The sequence below is a fragment of the Schistosoma haematobium genome, chromosome 1, assembly GCF_000699445.3.
Source record: "Schistosoma haematobium chromosome 1, whole genome shotgun sequence".
NCBI classification, from domain to species: Eukaryota; Metazoa; Platyhelminthes; class Trematoda; order Strigeidida; family Schistosomatidae; genus Schistosoma; species Schistosoma haematobium.
Genome location: NC_067196.1, coordinates 91,558,804 through 91,581,042, shown reverse-complemented (window position 1 = coordinate 91,581,042; position 22,239 = coordinate 91,558,804). Strand labels below are relative to the sequence as shown.

Sequence of the window (22,239 nt, the reverse complement as noted above, 5' to 3'; positions counted from 1 at the left end):
AACTATTAATCAGCACTTGTGTCTTCTGGATGATTGCTTCCGTGGTTCTCGAAGTTTCTGCCCCATACAGTAGAACTGTCTTGACATTTGTATTGAAAATCCTGACTTTGATGTTGGCTTGTGGAAAGTTGTTTTGAGTTCCGGATATTCTTTGTTTGTAGATATACTACTCTTGCTTTTCCGATCCGCGCCTCTATATCTGCATCAGATCCACCGCGCTCATCAATAATGCTGCTCAGATATGTAAAGGTTTTTACATCTTCTAAATGTTCTCCGTCAAGTGTGATTCAATTGGTGCACTCTTTTCCTTATGCGTATTTTGAGACCTACTGCTTCTGAGCCTGTTGCTAATACCAGATTACGTAATACGAATAATATCAATAGATTAAGTGAATGCAATAAAATGATTAAAATGGTTTCGTTACTACTCGGATACGGTAACACGTCACAGTTTGGTTCTACAAGGGTAAGAGGAAGTATGTAAGTAAGTAAGTAATCTAGTATTATAATCATTCTATTACATCATCTTGGTTATTGCTTGTTCACATTCCCTCATGGAACTAGTACTTTAAACAAAAGAAAGTTTTCATATCTATATGCGATTGTACAGTTTGATAATAAATTCGTTGAAAAGAGAGAGATCCCTTCGTTGAACTTCGTGTTTTTAACCAAATATCTAATGAAATGTTGGTTTAATTTGGGTTAATTCTTGATTGTAAACATTATTCAATATGGATTAAATAATGACTGAAATATAAGGGTTCAATTGTAATATACATCATGTCCTATCACGTATACAGAAATTCTCAATTTTTTGCAAAAAACAAACACAGATGGTTTATCATCAGAAAGAGTTTAGTGGAGATTGTAGCAATTTCAATAGTTGAGATCATGAGTCAGTTTAAGACAAACCACCATAGAAAACCTCCACTAGTCAGTGCTTCTCACTAGATGCCGGCTCAATGGTTTAATGGTTAAGCGCTCACGCGCGAGACTGATAGGTCTTGTGTTCGGATCCCGCGAGGCTTGGTCGTGGATGCGTACTTCTGGGGAGTCCCACCATATGACGAAACAGCCGTCCAGTGTTTCCAGGGTTTGCCTGGTGATCTAGCTTCAATTGGCTCATGATCACAACAATTGAAATAGATGGTTTATGTTCAAAAATATGTACATTTCTCTTTTTATAGTATGGTAAATAAGTTTATTTGACTAGGATAGGAAGACCTCGACATTTGAGAGGAAACGCAGAATACAATCGATAGCTTACATGCAACTAGACGATTTGGACTTCACAGATGACGTAGCCGCTGTATTCCATACATACCAAAATAAATGCAGGTTGGGACAACCAGTGTAGTAGCAGCAGCCTCTACATAGGTAGAGTTCAACGTATAAAAGGGCAAAAACAACATCCTCAAATACAACACGGTGAACACTAACCAAACCAATCACACTTGGAGTAGAAACACTGGAAAATGTGGAGTCTCACGTACATATGAAGCAGCATCGATGAACAAGGAGGATCTGATGCAGATGTAAAACTAAGGACTGGTAAAGTAAGGACAGAATTCCTACCGTTGAAGAACACATGGAAATCAAAACAATTATCAACCAATGTTAGTCAGAATCTTTAATACGAACGTCAAGACGGTTTTGATGTATGGAGCTGAAACATGGAGAACTACTACAACCATCATCAAACGTTTACAAGTATTTATAAACTATTGTCTACACATGATACTCAATGTCTGTTGACCGAATACCGTCAGTGACAAAATAATGTTGAGCAGAACAAACTAGATTCCACCTGAAGAGGAAGTTAAGAAAAGATGTTAGAAGTGGATATGACACAAATTGAGGAAATCATCAAACTGCATCACGAAGTAACCGTTAACTTGGAATGCTGAAGGGAAAACAGAAAGAATAAGGAAGACACTGAGTTTAAAAAAATGGGGGTAGACATGAAAAGTATGAATAGCAATTGGAAATAACCGGAAAGAATTACCTAGGACAGATTTGGATGGCGAAAGCTGATGGAGGGCTTCTACTTCTTCACGAAGGGTAATAAACTTGTTCAATTAGGATAAATTTATTTCATCAAAATATTAACATATGCCGTTAGATTCAAATCATTTATTCACTGACTCAAATTTAAGTATGTTGTCCGCTAAGCTATTGAGTTACATCTAGTGGGAAAATTTGCAAAAAATATACTTTATTCATTAATATCTGCATGAGGTTTTATTCTATCATAGTTAATAATCATGATTTAACCTGATCAGTCATTTTCAAATATATCACAATCGTAGAGAATATACAAAATATTAATGAACAAATGGTTAGATACAAGGAATGTTGAGATATCTGTTCCTTAGACTTATTATTTTAATCATATAACCTTATCAAATATACTCCAGGATATTTTGAGTGTTGGTCAAAAAAAATTGTACAATGAAGTAACGACGATGTACATGTTGGGAATCAAAAACTGTTTGTTCATTATCATGGGGTACAAACCCATGAAGTCACTGATCAGTGGACTGTATGAGCCATGTTCGTAGGTGTAAACTACCTGGTTGGGATGCGCGAGATGATAGCAACCGATGGTTGGAGACCTTGAATGACATGACTCAAAATCATTTGCAGTGGTTCAGGTGCATACACTCTTTGTATTCTCCCAAATTCCAGTCTTCTGAATTCTTCATGTTGCTTTTCTTTTTCTCTTTCTAAATTTATCCCACTGGATTATACTCCCTGAAAACCATCTTCAAACCCTAATGTTTCCGCTTACTGCTTATACTTTTACATCCTCTACCACTACGGGATTTGAATCGACAAATGCATGTGTGTGATAATGTGGTATGGCAACTTGAACTGATGTACGTACGTACGTATGAAGTTCTACGTTGTTAATGACTGATTCACTAACTTCATTATCTTAACCTACTGAATTATATTAATATAATACATTAAATATAAACACATATACTGATGTTTGGCGAAGATGATAATGAATAGTTGTTTGCTTAATCAAAGTTATAGATAATCTGACAAGCATTAGATGAGTGATATATTCTCCTATCCTTATCATTATTACCACAACTGATTGACCACTGGGTGGTGATCAATGTCATGCTTGTCTAGTCATTATTAGTGCAGATCGAATGTTATCGATCATGTTGCAATAAGGCCACCAGTCTAGGTGACTAGACACTGCGGGCACTATGTATTGAGATTTAGATGGTTGTTGGAGGTAGTCAACAGGATACCCTGGACCCGGGTTTCCTGTTGACTACCTCCAACCACCATCTTATCATTATTATTATTGTTTGTTCATTGTTTTTGGATTGTGTCGATGATTTTTGATATGGAAATATAATTACATTCTAGTTAGACTAATCACATATTCTTAATCTGAGTTGTATTGAAGTCCTTTAGAATGAACATTGGGAGAGCGTCTAATGTAGATATTTGTCTCAGATAAATTCATATCGCATTTGTTCCAACAAAGAACTTTAAGCGTTATAACATATACATAATATTCAATTATTATACTGTAGTGTTGGTTATTATGTTAAGCCCATATAGTTTATTCTGGCTTTCGGACAGCCCATTCCATTCATTCTACTCGAGTCACATTCCGACCTTGTTATTTATTCGCTTATCAATCTTGACTGTTTTTATATGATCCTGGTAGGTGTGTGTACACTTCTTATCCCATTACTCATCACATGTCTGTAACTTATTTTTGTGTGCCTATAAATATTGATTAACGCTTGGTTGAATGGGTGATGGCTTACCTGCCATCTGCACTCTGAGTCCTTTCTCTTCACTCTGTTCCATTCGCTTCATATATGAAATATATGTATTCACAAGTCCATTCTTGTTATTCGACTTATCTAAATCTGTTATTGACTAACGCGTTTTAAGTCGATGGATTATATAAGAGGATAGGCGACATATATATTTCGATAACAAACATTCATACGATCTCCTTGGAGTCAGATCTCGAGCCACTAAAGTGGAGAGCCTTTTCGACAACATCGTTCCATCTAAACGACAACAAAATAATGGGCCCCACAATACAATTAAAAACTCTAAGACTCAACACTAAATCACCATTAATTTCAAAGATAATTTATTCCAATGAAATAACAATATAACATGATTACACCGAGATCACAAAAAAAAATTTTTTTTTCTTTTTTTTCAAAAAAAAGAAAAAAAAGTAAAGAAAAAGAAAAAAATTAATTGAATACGTAATGAGAAACAAGATTTTCTCTATAGATTTTATGAAATTTCTTTTTTTTTTTGATTTTTTCTCTTTAATTTTTTTTCATCAAATAATAAATAAGATAGGACACACATTGAGGAAAGCACCCAACTGCATCACAAGACAAGCCCTCACATGGAATCCTTAAGGCTAAAGGAGGAGAAGTGGAAGACCAAAGAACAAGTTACGCCAAGAAATGGATATAGGCATGAGAAAAATGCACAAGAATTAGATGGAACTAGAAAAGAAGGCCCAGGACAGAGTGAGTCTGAGGCCTATGCTCCATCAGAAGTAACAGGCGCAGGTAAGTAAATAATAATAAAAATGAAATATTGTTTGTTTGTTTTTTTTAAAAAAAAGAAAAAAATTCAAAATAAAAATCAATAATATTATTTACCTAGAAAATTCTCTCTTCTATATACGAACTCTACTATTCACATAATTCATAATTATTGATTATCCAATATGAAATAATAAAAAAATGAAGAAAAAAAATCAATAAATCAATCAATTCAAATTTTATAATTTTTCATTATTATTATTATTATTGATCGAATTGATTTGTTTATTGAATTTCGATTGAATCACTTTTGATCTTGGTAATATGGTTATAGGAGATGTATTATTATCATTATCATTATTATTATTAGTAGTAGTAGTAGTATTAGTAGTATTAGTGTTAATAGTATTAGTAGTGTATTGATTATTTTCATTGATTGATTCATTCATTGTATCAATGATAATATGATTTAAATGTTTAAATCGATTACCAATATGTAATAAACTGAATATTAATATAATAGATGTAATCAATAATAATAATGATGTACTAGTTACTAAATATGGAAATATCATTTGTCCATATTGATGTATTAAATAACCAGTAATAAATTGTAATAATGTAGCACCAAATGAACTACCAAAATTGACTATAATAATTAAAAAACCATTAATTTCATATGAATAATTAATAGTTGCTAAGGTAATTGGAAATAATGGACTTTTAAATAAACCAAATAATATTGTACATAAATAAAACCATAATTTTTCATAAGGTAATATAATTAAACCAATGGAACTACATAATGTACCAATACATAATACTAATAATAATATAGTAGCTTTAATCCATAGTGCTAATAGAAATAATAAAATACGTCCTATACAAAAACATAACCAATATATAAGATTAATTAGATAACTATCTTTAATATTTAATTGTATAGGACCATATAATGCATAAGTAAACATAAATTTACCAAATACACGTTCATTACCAACAATTGTAAAGAATGCTATAAATGTACAACTAATAATGATTAAATGAATCTTTTTAATTGTATGACATTTTTGACAAATGATAGATTGAATGAATTTAATAGAATGGAATAAATGTTTCTTAGTAAAAAATTGTTTCCATGATGATGAGGTAATCTATAAAAAAAACAAAAAAAAACAAAGAAAGACAAAAGTGAGAGTGTTAATGGGACATAAACTAGATTAAAGTATGCTCAATGAACGATTGCTTTGCTGCACACTGATTGGATAAGAATTAACCAATCAGCGTTAGTCAATACTTGGAGTATACTCTAGAAATCTTCTCATGTGAAAAAAAACCTAGAAATATACTAACGTTTTCTGTATTGTACTTCTTACTTCCATCTAATCTTGTTATTTGGAATATTATCTATTTTCCTGTTCAATCGTGTTCTGGTTTGGGGGACTTGTCGAGTGAATTGGTGTCCGAGAATACTAAGCAATAGGAATAGCTGGGTTATAACCGTAAGAGAAAAGTATAACAGAGAGAAAAACAATAAGTATCGTTCCATTTCGTGGATTAATTGAAGTTAGACATTAACACAGTTGGAAATCGTACGGCTCAGTGGTCTGTCTAGTGGTTAAGTGTTCGCGCACGTAACCAGTAGGTTCTGGGTTCGAATCTCATAGGGAGTGAGGTCGTGGATGTGCACGGTTGAGGAGTCCCACAATAGGATGAAACGGCCGTTCAGCGCTTCTAGGTTTTTCATGGTTGTCTAGCTTCAACTGATTCATGATCATAACCATTGAAAATACTATAATATCGAGAAACCCATCTGATATTAAATAATAATAATAATAAATCAGAAGATTTTATTAATTCCAATAGTTGAAACTATGAGTTCATCGAAGTTAGATCATTATCGAAAATCTGAAAGCAGTGAATGACCGCTTCTCCCTATTGTGAGACTCTTCAACAGTGCACATCCATGATCCCATGATCTATCAGTCTTGCGTGAGAGAGCTTAACCACTAGATCACTGAGGTGACCGACATTCAACGGTGTTAATGTCTAACTTTAAATAATAATAATAATAATAATAAATATTATTTTAGTAGTTGTGATCATAGAAAATTTGAAAGTACTGGATAGTTGTTTTGTCCTATTGTGAGACTGATAGGTTCTTGGTTTGAATCTCACAAGCGGGCTTATGGACTAGCACTGCTGAGGAGCCCCATACTAGAATGAAACGGCCGTTCAATGCTTCCAGGTTTTCCATGCTGATCTGGCTTCAATCGACTCATGATCTTAACTATTGACATTACTATAATATCCACAAATATACCCCTTATGATATGAATTTTTTTATTTATTTTTCATTCATATCTGTCATTTGACATTCTTAATTTTAATCCACTTAAATTACATTCCTTATTTATTTATTTTGATAAATATTTGGCATGTCAACTATTTTATCGAATCATCTATTTAATATTGTTGTCATGTCAACAATATTTTCTTCTCTTTTTTTCAAACGAAATTGATGACGTAAACAATAGAACTCATAAATTTTATTACGTTGATTCTATTTACAAAAAGAGAAATATTTATTTACCATTATAAACATTGACAGGATAGTGAAAGAAAAACAAAACACAGAAATGTTATCGGTTCAATTGATTTGTCTCTTTGATCAAATTGATTGTTTAACATTCCAATGGATAATGAATAATAATAATAAAGTAAAAGAAAAAGATCAGTTATAGTTTGAGCTGAATGATTTAGTCGTGGAGTTTTCATCGTTCTTCTTCTGAACGACATCATCAGCACAAACTTCAGATAGAAGTGAAGTGTTCGAATTTCTCCATATGTGGTTCATAGATTGTTCTGAACACCTTGACGTTGATTGGTTCTTGTTAACCTTAAACCTGCCATTGTTTACTTCTTTGTTTTGGTTGTATCTCCCATTGACTTGATTTTTGTTCCTATATTTGTGCATAATTTTCCTGATTCGTTGATAAATTGGATCGATATCAATGTGCTTGTTGATTGCTGATTGACCTGAGTGCCAGGCTTTTAAAAATCCTCTGGTGTGTTTTGGAATTTCCTCTGTCCAAGATTTCCACATTTTTCCAATCGAATGAGTGTCCGCAATTGTCCACGTGTATTGATATAAGCGAGGAAGTATCATGGTGTATGCTACTGTTATCGATAGATATAAGTAGTATGCATCATGAATTGAAATCGAAATGTCTGGTTTGCAGAAAGTTCTCAGATTTTATTAAAAGATTTTATAATTTTGTTGCAACTTGTGATCTCATACATCACACTTGAACTTTTCAAGTTATTTCAATCAAGGAGAGGTTATGAACAATAAAGTTCATATATGTCAATGTATGACAGGTACTCAATGAGAATGATGAAAGATAGTTGTGTAATGTTACGAATCAGCTAAAGTTAAGTGTTTCTACAGTTGTATCCCAGTTCTATACTCGAGAAGATAAGAGTTCGTCGAGAGACTAAAGACCCTTAGTTCGATCGTTGGTGGGAGATTGGTGAATGTCCGCTGTTGAGGGGTCGCAAACTACGATGAACTAGCTATCTAATGTTACCTGATTTACAATAGATATCTAATTCAGGGAGATTCGTGATACTGGTAACAATCAATAACCTGCACATATCTCTGTACTGATAATTAGGAAAGAATTCGTATAAATTATAAATATTTTACTAAAGAAATTAAGAAACGTTTCAGGATAGAGTGGCTTTGATATTTTCATTACTTTCTAGAGTTTTACTATCGGTATTTTGATGCTATTAGTGGAGAAGTGCTGCTATGTAAGAAGTATAATGGAATAGAAACTGTTATTATCACTCAGTGTTGGTAAAATTGGAATTTTTCGTACTATATATTAACTATCTAAACACTGCGAAAGTATTTCCATTGTGATATTCATGTAAATTTGTATTGTTTGTTTAAATCTTCTTATTGATGTTTAGGACTGCAAATGATCACTCCCTTATTGGCAAATGTGCATCCCATATGGATTGTCTCGATATTTCTTTGAGTTACAAACATTCTAAGTAAAGATAGATGATGCTTAGCAGTAGAATTCAGAACGCGCGTTTCGTCCTATTTAAGGGTCGTCAGCTGGATTTGCCTACATCTTAGAGTCGATATTCACTCGCGGACTCGAACCCATTGGTGTTCTCTTCAAGCGGCATCACGTTATCTACTTAGCTACTGAGTCTAGATAGCCACTGCTTTGCAGAATGGGGTGAAGTTTAATTCATTTTCTATTGGTTATTCAAGTTTTCCCATTGATATTTAGGATGTGCATCCTGTCAAGTGAATAATCCGATGAGGTTTGATATAAAAAGTACTAGGTTCGAGTCGCGTAGTAAACATCAACTCGAATACATTTACATCCAGTGGACGAACGCCAAATAGAAGGAAACACGCGTCCTAGTTTCCACTGCTAGTTACCATCAATCTTTACGTATAATACTTGAGATATTCATATTATAAGAAATAAAAATCATCTAATTTTCTAAATAATCATTTACAGTTTTTTTCTTCAATTTTCATCATTTTTATGATTGACATAAAAATCAATCGATATGGTTGTTCGTCTTTTTTTATTTTTTTTAACTAGACAATAAACTGTCTAGAAATTTTGTCTGGGTAATATGTATCCTAATAATGTATACGGCTTCTCACATGAACTCTGAGAATTCCGTCACGGAGCTAGACACTTGTGACCAGTGGAGCTAATCCTTATCAGGTAGAGACAAGTATCTATCTCAGTTAAATGGAAGATGGTTGCGCAATTTCGCGGATCGGTTGATGTTGGACACTATCACCACTGGATGCCAGCTCAGTGGTCTAGAGATTAAGCGTTTGCGCATTAGACCAAAGTACCTGGGGTCGAATCCCACGGGGCGGTGTCGTGAATGCCCACTAGTGAGGAGTCCCACAATAGGACGAAATGGCTGTTCAGTGTTTCCAGGTTTTCCATAGTGGTCTAATATCAATCGGTCCATGATCCCAGTCGAAAAATTGAAAATTGCAAGTTGATGCTTTCAAAAATATTCACTTGAATTTGTTTTCTCAAACTGGTAGAAAATATCACTTGGTATTGTTTTACTTGAATCTACCCATTGATGTTTAGGACTGCAACTGATCAGTCTCTTATTGGCATGTGTGCATATAATGCTTGTAGATCAAGGTAATATCGAGGCAATACGAACATTATGCACATATTCCAATAAGATACTGATCAATTGCAGTCCTAAACATCAATGGTTAGATTCAAGTAAAACAATACCAAGTGAAATGAACTTCATCCCATTGCACAAGCAAGTGGCTATCAGGACTCAGTAGTTAAGTGGATATCGTGATGGCGTTTAGAGCGAAAGGTACTGGGTTCGAGTCCCAGAGTGTACAACAACTCTGAGATGCAGGTACATCCAGTTGACGAGTCCCAAATAGGACGGAACGCGCATCAAACTGGATTCCACTGCTAGCCACTATCCATACTTGGTAGAAAATATGTTGATATTTATTTCGTGCCTCTATGCCTACAATTACTTGATTACTTAATCAGCTTTCTAAGATGATAGCTAAATAGATACTACACTTGTTCTAAAGTCATTATGTTACAGATATGAACTGGGCCATGTTTCATTCGTTTTAAACAGTAGGGTAGTTTTCATACTTACACAAGCGTATTTTTACAAACAACTGTATACAATTATTATCCTGATATACTCTATCAATAAAACTATTTCCGAATCTCCATGTCACGTGTATCTAATATGTAGTTATTTGTGCAGCTCATCTACAGATGATGGATAATAATTATAGCTTGACTTTAGGATGTTAAAGGTGTTGTGGTCTTTGAACTGGATGAATTGGTTTTAAAGCATTTATTGTTCTTCAGAATCAAATTTCAGGTCAACAAAATAAGTTGTCAGTTATTCGTACGGGTGCATTTAGAATGTATAAATAATTCTGTGAAGATGCTTATGATCTCATGTTACCAATCAATGGCTGAAGGCAACCCTCAATGATCATGTTTGATAGTTATCAACTGATAGAATGTGAACAGTAGACTGGTATACTTACCACATGATAGACTGTCAAACATTTCAAGATGGAGGTGAGATTTTAAGCTTAAGATGATGATTTCAATAAAGTTATGTTCTGTGATCTAGGCGATTTTCCAAGAAGTTTTCGTTGTCATTCTAATTAACATCATCACCATAAACTTCAAGACAGAGAATAAATTGCTTATAACAACTAATCGGAGCTTGTAGTGATAGTGATGTTGTCTAGAAAGGTAGAAAAAAAGTTCACTTCTCAAACCGCCTAGCTCAGAGAACTTGACTGTATCAAAGTCAGATAAGTGTTGGAAATTAGTGACAATCAAGTGGGCTTTCAGTTTATGTACCACTGTTCCATTTACTATCTAGGCTGATGAACCTCCCCTAAAAATTAACTGAAGTACAACGATGAAAATATCTTCGTTCGTAATCTATTTTCCAGTTTACAAGGTTGTACGTTATGTATCTGTTCAACAGCATATTCCAGATCATTAGAATCAACCGACATGATAAAACTTAATCTTCCTAGACAAAAACGATTAATCTGACCCACAATAAACGATGATAAGTACACTAACTTTGAAACAAAGTCAACAGTTGTATCATCACACTTTTCAGTCAGTCAGTCAGTTAGTCAGCTACAACGTAGAATCAGGCACATAAATGCATAGATACAAATTGCCATACCTCATTAGCACAACAAAATGAACACTGAATTCATAGAAGTAGTTAATTCAGTGGTGGTAATATATAAAAAAAAGATTGCATATAAGAACATAGTACAGGAAGAAAGATTTAGTAAGTAGAAAGAAAGAAAGATATGAAGCGATTTCAATCTCATAGTTTAGGAGAAGATAAAGACTGTACCCACCGATGCGATTGTGATTGATTCTGAGCGATGTCACCCACAGTCTCCAACCATTAGTTATGATATTCACACGGAACCCAACCAAGTGGTCTTCATCTGCCAACATGGTTAAGACTAAAAGTTAGTGACTTCAAGCACTGATGCTACCATTTGGTTTGGCCGCACCTAAGCATAGAACGAGTTTGAGTAGTCTATAATCTTATTAATTGTCCACTTATAATAATATCAATCTTATCATTAGTTATTACGATACCCAAAGTCTAGGCTAAAAAGTTAGGTTTCCATTGATTAGAGAATGAGTAACTTACAAGATAATTTGCTCCGATCGCCTATGACATCTTATTATGTTTTTTTGTTTGTTTTGTGTTCATATTCTGTATAGGAACATGGAAAATTATTCATCTGACTAATGGTATGATCTTTAATTTCGAAAAACTTATAGTGGAGGAGGTCTAAGTCACTAGTACAATCTCATGTATATGCATCACTCAACCAATTGATGATATCATTTCATTAATCTGTTGATTAACATTTTATTAATTGATCTTAATAATCAAAAATTTCTTCTAATCAAATCACAGAAATCCTCCTGTATAATATGAGTATAACAACTAACAAGTTAAATTCCATTTTGTATTGTTTACTTTAAACAAGTAAACAATACAATACATTAAGAGTAGAAGATACTCGTAAGCTACTAGTATTTGATCACAGATACCTTAGGAATATTGCTTGCATCTGCTGGGATCACCGGGTAAGTAATAGTGAAGTTAGATGCAGGGTATTAAGGAATGATGGTAAATCAGTTGGTGGGGTTGTGAATCTTCATTGACTGAGATAGTTGGGTCACATGTTGCGTATGCCTGAACACCGATTATTATGAAGCGCAATGCAGATTAATGTTGGGATTGGTTGAAAGGAAATTAGAGGCGGCCAAATCAATATGTGGCATCAGTACTTGAAGTCACTAACTTCTAGTCGGAACCATGTTGGTTGATACAGACTACTTGGTTGGGTTCCGTGTGAATATCATAACTAATGGTTGGAGACTGTGGGTGACATCGCTCAGAATCAATCACAATCGCATCGGTGGGTACAGTCTTTATCTTCTCCTAAACTATGAGATTGAAATCGCTTCATATCTTTCTTTCTACCAACTAATTCTTTCCTCCTGTATCATATCCTTATATGCAATCTTATTTTTGTATATTAAAATATTAAATAAACTACTACTTCTATGAATTCGGTGTTCATCTTGTTATGCTAATGAGGTACGGAAACTATGCATATATGTGCCTGATTCTACGTTGTAGCTGACAGACTGACTGACTGTTTACTTGTATTTTCCTTTTGATGTTTAGGACTGCAATTGACGAGTCTCTTATTGACATATATACAACGTGTGAAGATTGGATCAAATATGCCTTAAATCATACACCTTTTCTGGATTTCACTTCTACTCATCATTCATTTCTTACTTACTTACGCCTGTTACTCCTCGTGGAGGAGCTGCTCACCAGCATTCTCTATCTAACTCAGTCCTGAGCGATCCTCTCCAGCTCTTTCCAGTTGTTATTCATCTTTTTCATATCTGATTCTAGTTTAGTTTTAATAAACATTACACGAATAGAGAAATACACTGTGAAACAAAACAATTTACCTTGGAATTGTTATTATTTCTTAATGACATAATTCCATTGTGTTCTGGATTTGTTGAATGATCAATACACATAATTATTAAAAAATAAAATACACAAAATAATACAATTCCAGCAACGATTGAATAAGGTATCACAGCATTGACAATCACTAATTCAGTTGAATTATCTTGTTTAGTAGCAATATTTGTTGCTAAGGAATGATTATTATTTGTAATATTATTAACTGAAGTTGAAGGAATTGTAAATGGTTTCACTAATAAAGGAGCTAATGCTGCTCCCATACCATAACCGGAATGCATTAAACTAAATGGTCCAGCTGCTTTTTCTTCCCAAACAGAAGCAAGTAGTGGATTACCGCCTACAATATAAAAAAAACAAAGAAACACAGACACACACACACAAACAACAAATCCCATGTGAATTACAGGAAATAAGAGAAAAGTTTGAATAACATTATTGTTTTACGTCTTCGTTAAGGAGAATGGGTTGTAAAGAACAAGATGATCTAACAAATGAAATCTTCGAGACAAAAAAAGAAACAAGATTTCCTGATTAACCAGATAACAGCAGTGATCATAATTTTTAAAATTGATAACTTGGTAACTATAATTTATTTTTGTTACCGTAGATTATGAAGGGAAGCACGGGATACAATGGACATCTAAGATGCAGTTGGACGGTCTAGACTTCGCAGATGATCTGGCCCTTCTATACCAAATGCAACAACATGTGCAGGAGAAGACGAACAATGTGGCAGCAGCCTCAGCAGCAGTAGGTGTCAATATACACAAAGGGAAAAGCAGGATTCTCCGATACAACACAGAATGCACCAATCCAATCACAATTGACGGAGAAGATTTGGAAGATGTAAGAACCTTTACGTATTTGGGCAGCATCATTGATGAACAGGGTGGATCTGATGCAGATGTGAAGGCGCGGATCGACAAAGCAAGAGCAGCATATTTACAGCTGAGGAACATCTGGAACTCAAAGCAACTGTCAACCAACACCAAGGTCAGGATTTTCAATACAAATGTCAAGACAGTTCTACTGTATGGGGCAGAAACCTGGAGAACTATGAAAGTTATCATCCAGAAGATACAAGTGTTTATAAATAGTTGTCTATGCAAAATACTTCGGATCCGTTTGCCAAACACTATCAGCAACAACCTATTGTGGGAGAGAACAAACCAGATTCTAGTGGAAGAAGAAATCAGGAAGAAGTGCTGGAAGTGGATAGGACACACATTGAGGAAAGCACTCAACTGTGTCACAAGGCAAGCCGTCACATGGAATCCTCAAGGCCAAAGGAGGAGAAGTGGAAGACCAAAGAACACATTACGCCGGCAAATGGAAATAGACATGACAAAAATGAACAAGAATTGGATGGAATTAGAAAAGAAGTCCCAGGACAGAGTGGGTTGAAGAATGCTGGTCGGCGGCCTATGCTCCATTGAGAGTAACAGGAGTAAGTAATTAAGTAAGTAACCGTAGATTATACAATGAATTATTTTTCCTGGTTAACAACTTCCAACCAATATCAAAGTCAAAATCTTCAATACAAAGGTCAGGACAGTCAGTCATACTGTACAGAGATGGAACATGGAGAACTACAACAACCATCATCAAACATGCACAAATATTTATAAATAGTTGTCTACGCAAGATACTCAACATCCATTATTAACCTGATACCATCAGTAACAGCATTCAGTGGGAAAGAACAAACCAGATTCCAGCTGAAGAGGAAACCAGGTAAAGACGATGAAAATGGATAGAACATACAAACTGCATCACGAGGTAAGTGCTAACTTGGGATCGTGAAGAGATGTGGAAAAGAGGAAGGCCAAAGAACACATTACGTCAGGAAATAGAAGTAGATATGAAAAGGATGAATAACAACTGGAAATAGCTGGAAATGAATGCCCAGAACAGGTTTGTATGGAGAGTGCTGGTGGGCGGCTTATGCTCCTCCATGAGGAGTAACAGGCGTAAGTAAGTAAGTAAGTAAGAAATGGATGATGACTAGAAGTGAAATTCAGAAAGTGCGTATGATATATCTATCAGAAAAATAAAATATTAACATTTAACATTCCCGAATATTGGAAATCAATGATTGACAGAAAATCTAGTGCTTATTCATACAGATGTATGTATAGATTGTAGCACATGACAAGTCGGTGAGAATAACCAATTTATTGTTTCATGCACAATTATATAGTCGTTTAGTAAAATGTGAAAATTATACAACAAATACATTATTTCTATATCTGGCGAGATTATAATTTATGAACTAACCAATTAGATTCAGGATAACAAGTCTTGGTCAAATAGCGTCTTGGCATTTTAGCTGATGTCAGTTTGTGATGAAAAACCGTAAATCTAATTCCTAACCTTAATCATCAATTGTAAATTAGAACTTTAATTCCTCATACAGGTTTACAACCCTCATTTAGCTCTAGACACTTCCAAGGTCACAAATCCATGAAGTCAATGACTAGTGGACTGTGTAAGCCATGTCGATAGGTGTAGACTACATGGTTGAGATCAGCGAGACGATAACAACCGATGGTTAGAAACCTTGAATGACATGGATCAAAATCGTTTGCAATGGCGCAGGCGTATCCACTTCTCAGCAGTGCGCAATCACGATCCCACCCGCTGGGTTCGAACCAAGGAGCTATCGACCTCGCACAAGAGCGCTTAACCACTAGATCACTGAGCCGGTATGCAACGATGTTAATGTCTAATCTCAACCAATTCACGAAACTGTGCCACCGTTTATCATTATTTACATACTACTTATATATGCAAACATTAGTAACATACATCGTATATGTACATCGCTTACTTACAATGCAACTCAACATTCTCTTTTTATCTTTTGACAGTACTAACGGTATAATTTCACTGATTATTCTTTTATATATTTTTTTCCGAAATTCAATCATATTGACATCATTCATTACGAATACAATATGATAATCGTGAATGTATGTATCAATATACAATGAAAACGTTTAGTTAACGTCATGAAATGTAATTTTTAGAAAGAAAGAACGAAAAAATTATAATCAGTACCAAATATCAAGCATAGTACAGTTACAGTATCGAGATTGATCATTTGAAGAGTTATTCACCATTCTCCTAATCTTGAAATCATACTATTCTTAACGTACATTCTCACAAACAATTTAAATGATCAAATTATATTAAGAAAATTAGTGTTAATGAGTTGCTTAGGACAGAGTTCGATAGACGTTAGACATTAAGACCATTGGATACCGGTTCAATGGTCTAATAGGTTAAGTGTTCGCATGCGAGATTGAAGGCCCTGGATTCAAATCCCGCTAAGCGGGATCGTAAATGAGCATTACTGAGGAGCCCCACAATAGGACGAAACCTAACTGCAATGCTTCCAGTTTTCAATGGTAGTCCAATATCAATCGGTTCAAGATTTCAATTAGTAAATAAATAAGTTGGATACAAACTATTTGATATTGTGTTTATCTCACTTATAATTGTTTATGAAATCCATTCAATTAATCCTCTTAATATCTTCATATTTAATGAATAAATGAGGTATAGAAACAAGCAAGAATGGTTACAAGATAAATGTTTATTCTTTAATGAATTAAGCTGTAAAACTGTAGATATATTGTGATATTCTGATGAGAATAATAAAGGGTAACTTTTGGGATCCATTTATGGATTAATATTTTTATCGTATAATTGTCACATAACTAAACTATGCATATTCATGTCCCTCTAATTATAAGCTTTAATTTGACCCATAGACTATTATAATACGATTTACCATTCTTGAGTTATGCCCAGTCTATCAATTACTATCTCCTACATTCACACCCACATTTGGCTAAATCTTGTACAAATGTTGTTTCCTATTTTGTGGTGCGATGTGGTTTGTTTGGTTGATATATAAACCTCGTATGTTTGAAATAAATGATTCATATCACAGACCATGGACTTAACAGACAGGGTTAGGCGGGAAGCAGAACCGATAAGGGCTCTGGACTGCTCGTACGGGTTTTGTGTCATTGGTCCGGTCGATAAAACACTGTTCTCTAATTGGCGGTATCATTACGTTATGCATTAATAGAACACAGGGCACAAGTTATAGCATATAAAACTCTTTTTACTATAACGACAATTAGTAATACGTTTATTAATGTGAATATAATCTGTCTGAAGATAGTAATAAGAATACAGTATAGAAGAAAGTATTTCACTTGATCATTGATTTCAAAGATGACAAAACTGTAGATATCTGTAAGAATAAGACTTCTAACTTCCGTAAAACAACATTCTTCTCAACAACATTGTTATTGTTCTTCAGTCGACCAATATTTAACAGTAAATTAAACGACAAGCTATTTCATTTAACTTGCCTCTATCAAGCTAGGCAAATAAGTGGCTCAATGTGAAGAGGATTCTAGAACATCCAGTACAGCTGGATCGATATATCAATGAATTCATGAGATGTTTCATAAATGAAAACATTTTGAATGCTGGTCTCCATCAAAACACATTCAGAGTTTAATTCATCATCTGACAATCAAACCCAGATAGTTCGATCTCATGGCGAACGCCTAAGCTCTAGAGGATTGGTTAGGCCCTCAACGGTCGTTTTTGTTGAATTTCATGTTTGGTTTCTAAAGGTGAATTATAAATGGTATTCAGTAAATATTGATGCCAATTAAAATGCCATTGAAAACACAAAAACACTGAATAGCTATCTTTTAGTACAATATAACAGTAAGTACACATGATTCCATCAGGGACTTAATAAAATATATGAACTAAAATAACCCCCCAAAAAACAGCTCCAGTAAAACTATAATCGTGTACACAACAGTGATTTAAATATAGATATGTTCTCTGAGTTCATTTGGCAAGCGTTAATCGATGAAATTCAAACATATGAGAAATTAAACGATTATGAAGTGAACGAATTTGGGAATATGTACTTCTGGATTTCAACTAAATGGTTTCATGATTAAGCCCTCGTCCCATGTTAATCAATGCCTGGTGAGGTCTTGGAAGTGAACAACTGAAGTGTTCAACACTAAGACATAGAGTTTTTTCAATCCTGTCTAGTTTTCAAAGGTATTTATATATTACTGAGTTAATCATGGATATACCATAATAGAGATGAATAGATCCTTTACCGAATTAAAATTTACTACCGAAGTGAATAAACTACTATCAAATGTTTATATCTCAAAAAGAGTAATCATAAACTGTAAGATAATATATGCAAAATGAAGACTATTCAATCGAATAAATATTATCAATAACTTCATTATCACGCTCTACGGTTATAAGTCCATAAGTATTGTGATGTTTTACAAAGGCTAATATAAGGTTGTGAACACGAAACCCTGGAGATAGGTTTCGTGCTACTTGGCACTCGTCAGAATGGTGCGCCTGTAATCGTGAGGGAACTGATGCTCTCTAATGGATTCGATCCCGTGTCGCCCAGCTTCACAGTCAGAGCAGTTACCACTGAGCTATCCAGGCCGCAAAGGCCAAATTAGGCGTGTATTAATGAAATGGACAATGTTATCTGTTGAAAATGGTAAACGTTTGCATGTGTTACGACACATATACTTCAATTCATGTGAATTAGGGATGACGGATGTGAAGATTAAGGTAGAAGTAATAAAAAAAGGAAGGGGGTAAAAGGTTTATAATACTCAATTTAGGTATCCGGTGATCCAATCGTAGGCCAAGGTAAACATACAGGCTGGATACATAAGTTTGGTTTTCTGGAATTGATCCAGATGGTTTAGGCTATGTAGAGTAACCGTAACCTAGCTTTTTAAGATACATTTTTTGGAACTTGATATAAAACAGAGAAAGCTTCCTCTATTTTGATATGATGTTCACTATGTATCAAGTTATAAAGAATAGTGCTGTTGATCGATTTAGTAACTCCTTTTCCCAACTATACTGGTACATGTTCACAAACATGCAAGGACAAAGCCCTCTGGGTACAACCTATGCAACTAGCTCCACAGGAGCAGTTGAATTGGTATACACACATGAGGGAGCCCATCATCAGTAACCTATCATTGATTAGTTGTGTAAATACTGATTTAGTTGGGAAAATTATATGCAGCTTGGCGGCATGAAACGTCCTTTTGACAGATCTTTTGAGTCGATGTGTTAGAATATCACCCTCTATATCCCCTTTTAAATTCCAGTCTCAGATATAAAGTATTTTTTACTGACTGAGTCATAATTTCTTGTTTTTTAAAGTAACCTGAAGTAATTTATCCAGAATCTTTAATACGGACGTCAAGACAGTCAGTCATACTGTACAGAGATGGAACATGGAGAACTACAACAACCATCATCAAACATGCACAAATATTTATAAATAGTTGTCTACGCAAGATACTCAACATCCATTATTAACCGGATACCATCAGTAACAGCATTCAGTGGGAAAGAACAAACCAGATTCCAGCTGAAGAGGAAACCAGGTAAAGACGATGAAAATGGATAGAACATACAAACTGCATCACGAGGTAAGTGCTAACTTGGGATCGTGAAGAGATGTGGAAAAGAGGAAGGCCAAAGAACACATTACGTCAGGAAATAGAAGTAGATATGAAAAGGATGAATAACAACTGGAAATAGCTGGAAATGAATGCCCAGAACAGGTTTGTATGGAGAGTGCTGGTGGGCGGCTTATGCCCCTCCATGAGGAGTAACAGGCGTAAGTAAGTAAGTAAGTAATTCATTTTTATATTAAACTACATTATGAATTTACCTAACAATTGATCATAATATAACTACTTACTTGTTGTTAAGAAACCATGTGAGAATCCAGCTATAAATAATATAATTGTTAATATAATTATATTTATACACCATGGTATAATTAGGGTTGTTATAGCACCAATTATTAATGATAACATGATAAATAGACTACGTAATGATTTATAACGATCAGATAATATTCCACCAATTAATGAACCAAATAATAAACCAATTCCTCTTGTTGATAATGCCATACCAATTTGTTCATAATTCGATTTTGTATTATACATAAGAGTAGGTAATGTTGGACCTAATATTTCACTATATAATCCCTAAAAAATAATAATAATAATAATGGTATAAAATATTGATTAGTTTTTTTTACCACAACAACAACAACAACAAAAAGGATGATCGTAAAATATTTAGGTTTCTTTTCATCGAAAGGATCAGTTGAGTATCTAAGATACTGATATGTTGCATTATCGATTTCTTTTGGTATAAAAATGAATACATATCACAATATGTCAGTCAGTTAACTACAATGTAGGACTAGGCACATTTATATGGATTGGTTCAAGTTGTCATACTTTATTAGCATAATATAATGAACATTGAATTCATAGAAATAGTTACTTCAATGGTCAGTCAGTAACAACGTAGAACTTTGTACGTACGTACATGAGTTCGAGTTGCCATAACACATTAGCACAGAGATGCAGTTGTCAATTCAAATCCCGTAGTGGTAGAGGCGGTAAGAGTATAAGCAGTAATCGGAAAGATTAGGGTTTGAAGATGTTATTTAAAGAGTATAACCCAGTGAAATAAATTTGGGAAGAGAAAAAAAAGAGACAAAGAGGAATCAGGAGATTAGAATTTGGGAGAATACAAAGAGTATATGCACCTGCGCCATTGCAAACGATTTTGAGCCATGTCACTCAACGTCTCTAACCATCGGTTGCTATCATCTCGTGGATCCCGACCAGGTTGTCTACACCTAACAACATGGCTCATGCAGTCCACTAGTCAGTGACTTCATGGATTTGTGCCATGTTTTGGTCTGGCCACCCCTAGCTTTCTTTCATCCTCGTCCTACACCATGAAACATCGCATGTCGGGGAACTCGGTGGTTGGGCATACGTTACAGGTTTCCAAGCCATCTCAACTGGTGAAGTTTCACTACTTCACTTATTGATTTGCCATCTTTGCATAGTACCCATTTCCTAACAACTGCATTAGTTATTTGGTTTCACTGCCGTAAAGTAGGACGGAACGAACTGCTGCTCAGTAAAGCCGTCCTTTTGTTGGTAGATGGATGTCTCGCCTACGCCATAAATGACGCAAGTTGGCAAAAGCTAGTCGAGGCCCCTGTATCGATGCTGAGATTTCGTCACATACATATAATTTTGTTTGGATGTGCATGGTGCAATAATAAACTTAACACTTCGTATTCACTTTCTGAATAATACACGACTGGGGTGTCATCTAGTGATGGTTATCAGGACGAACATTTGACGAAGTTTAAGGATTATATTGAATACCGATCACAACACTACTTTGAGTTTAGAAGATGTAACACCATAAAAATACTCCTCTTAAACCAAAAACCTTGGAAAAAAAAGACTGACATAATGGTCTAGCTGTAATCGACTCATGACTGAAATTACTAGGATCTCCACAAAACCCCTTCTGAGATTAACATACTCTTGGTTTGCCGAAAAAAAGTTTGATGAAGTATTATTCAAACTTATTTCGTAAATACAAGAAGTTTAGTGATTAAATCCCTAATTGTATATTATTTTGTGAACCACTGAAGATTAAAGAGTATCAGAAAATTGTTTTCTTATAGTTTGAAACACTATAAATCTGTATAGCCATTGGTCACTGAATAGTGATCAACATCATATTTGTTTAGTTTTAAGGGTTGATCGAATTCTATCAATCAGACTTCTGTAAATCCAAGTGATAAATCATTATCGATATCGCTGTACTACAGACGGTCATTTGCTGACTGAATAACTAAACGGTAATATCCCAGACCATGAAAATGAATAGCTTCAGATCAAATCTCATAGAGAGTATCAGTCTCTCCAAGATACTAAGTACATTTTGTTGACAAGTGAGAACTGACACGAAATCCATATTCAGGGTTTTCTGTTGAGAGTTATGAATTAATGTAAGGAATTAGGATTAAGATTTAAAGTTAGAATTAAATCTCATAAATTAGAGTTATGGTTTTCATTATCAACTGACAATCTATTTATAATGTCAAATTGTTGAGTCG

General features: G+C 34.4%; 1 protein-coding gene across 3 annotated transcripts in view; it reads right to left on the bottom strand.

Annotated features, from left to right (window-relative positions):
- Window positions 1-4,115: 4,115 nt before the first annotated feature.
- Window positions 4,116-22,239, bottom strand: part of MFSD4B (Sodium-dependent glucose transporter 1) — a 31,630-nt gene continuing 13,506 nt past the window's right edge. Inside the window, exons 3-5 of one of the 3 annotated variants that reach the window (XM_051210064.1) lie at window positions 19,996-20,287; window positions 13,166-13,524; window positions 4,116-5,707 (exon numbers count right to left, since the gene is read on the bottom strand). In XM_051210064.1, the coding sequence (XP_051075553.1) occupies window positions 4,793-5,707; window positions 13,166-13,524; window positions 19,996-20,287 (1,566 nt within the window). In that variant the 3' untranslated portion in view covers window positions 4,116-4,792. Of the gene's footprint in view, window positions 5,708-12,651; window positions 20,288-22,239 lie in introns of those variants that run through there. The other 2 variants (XM_051210065.1, XM_051210066.1) reach the window with 2 other exon arrangements.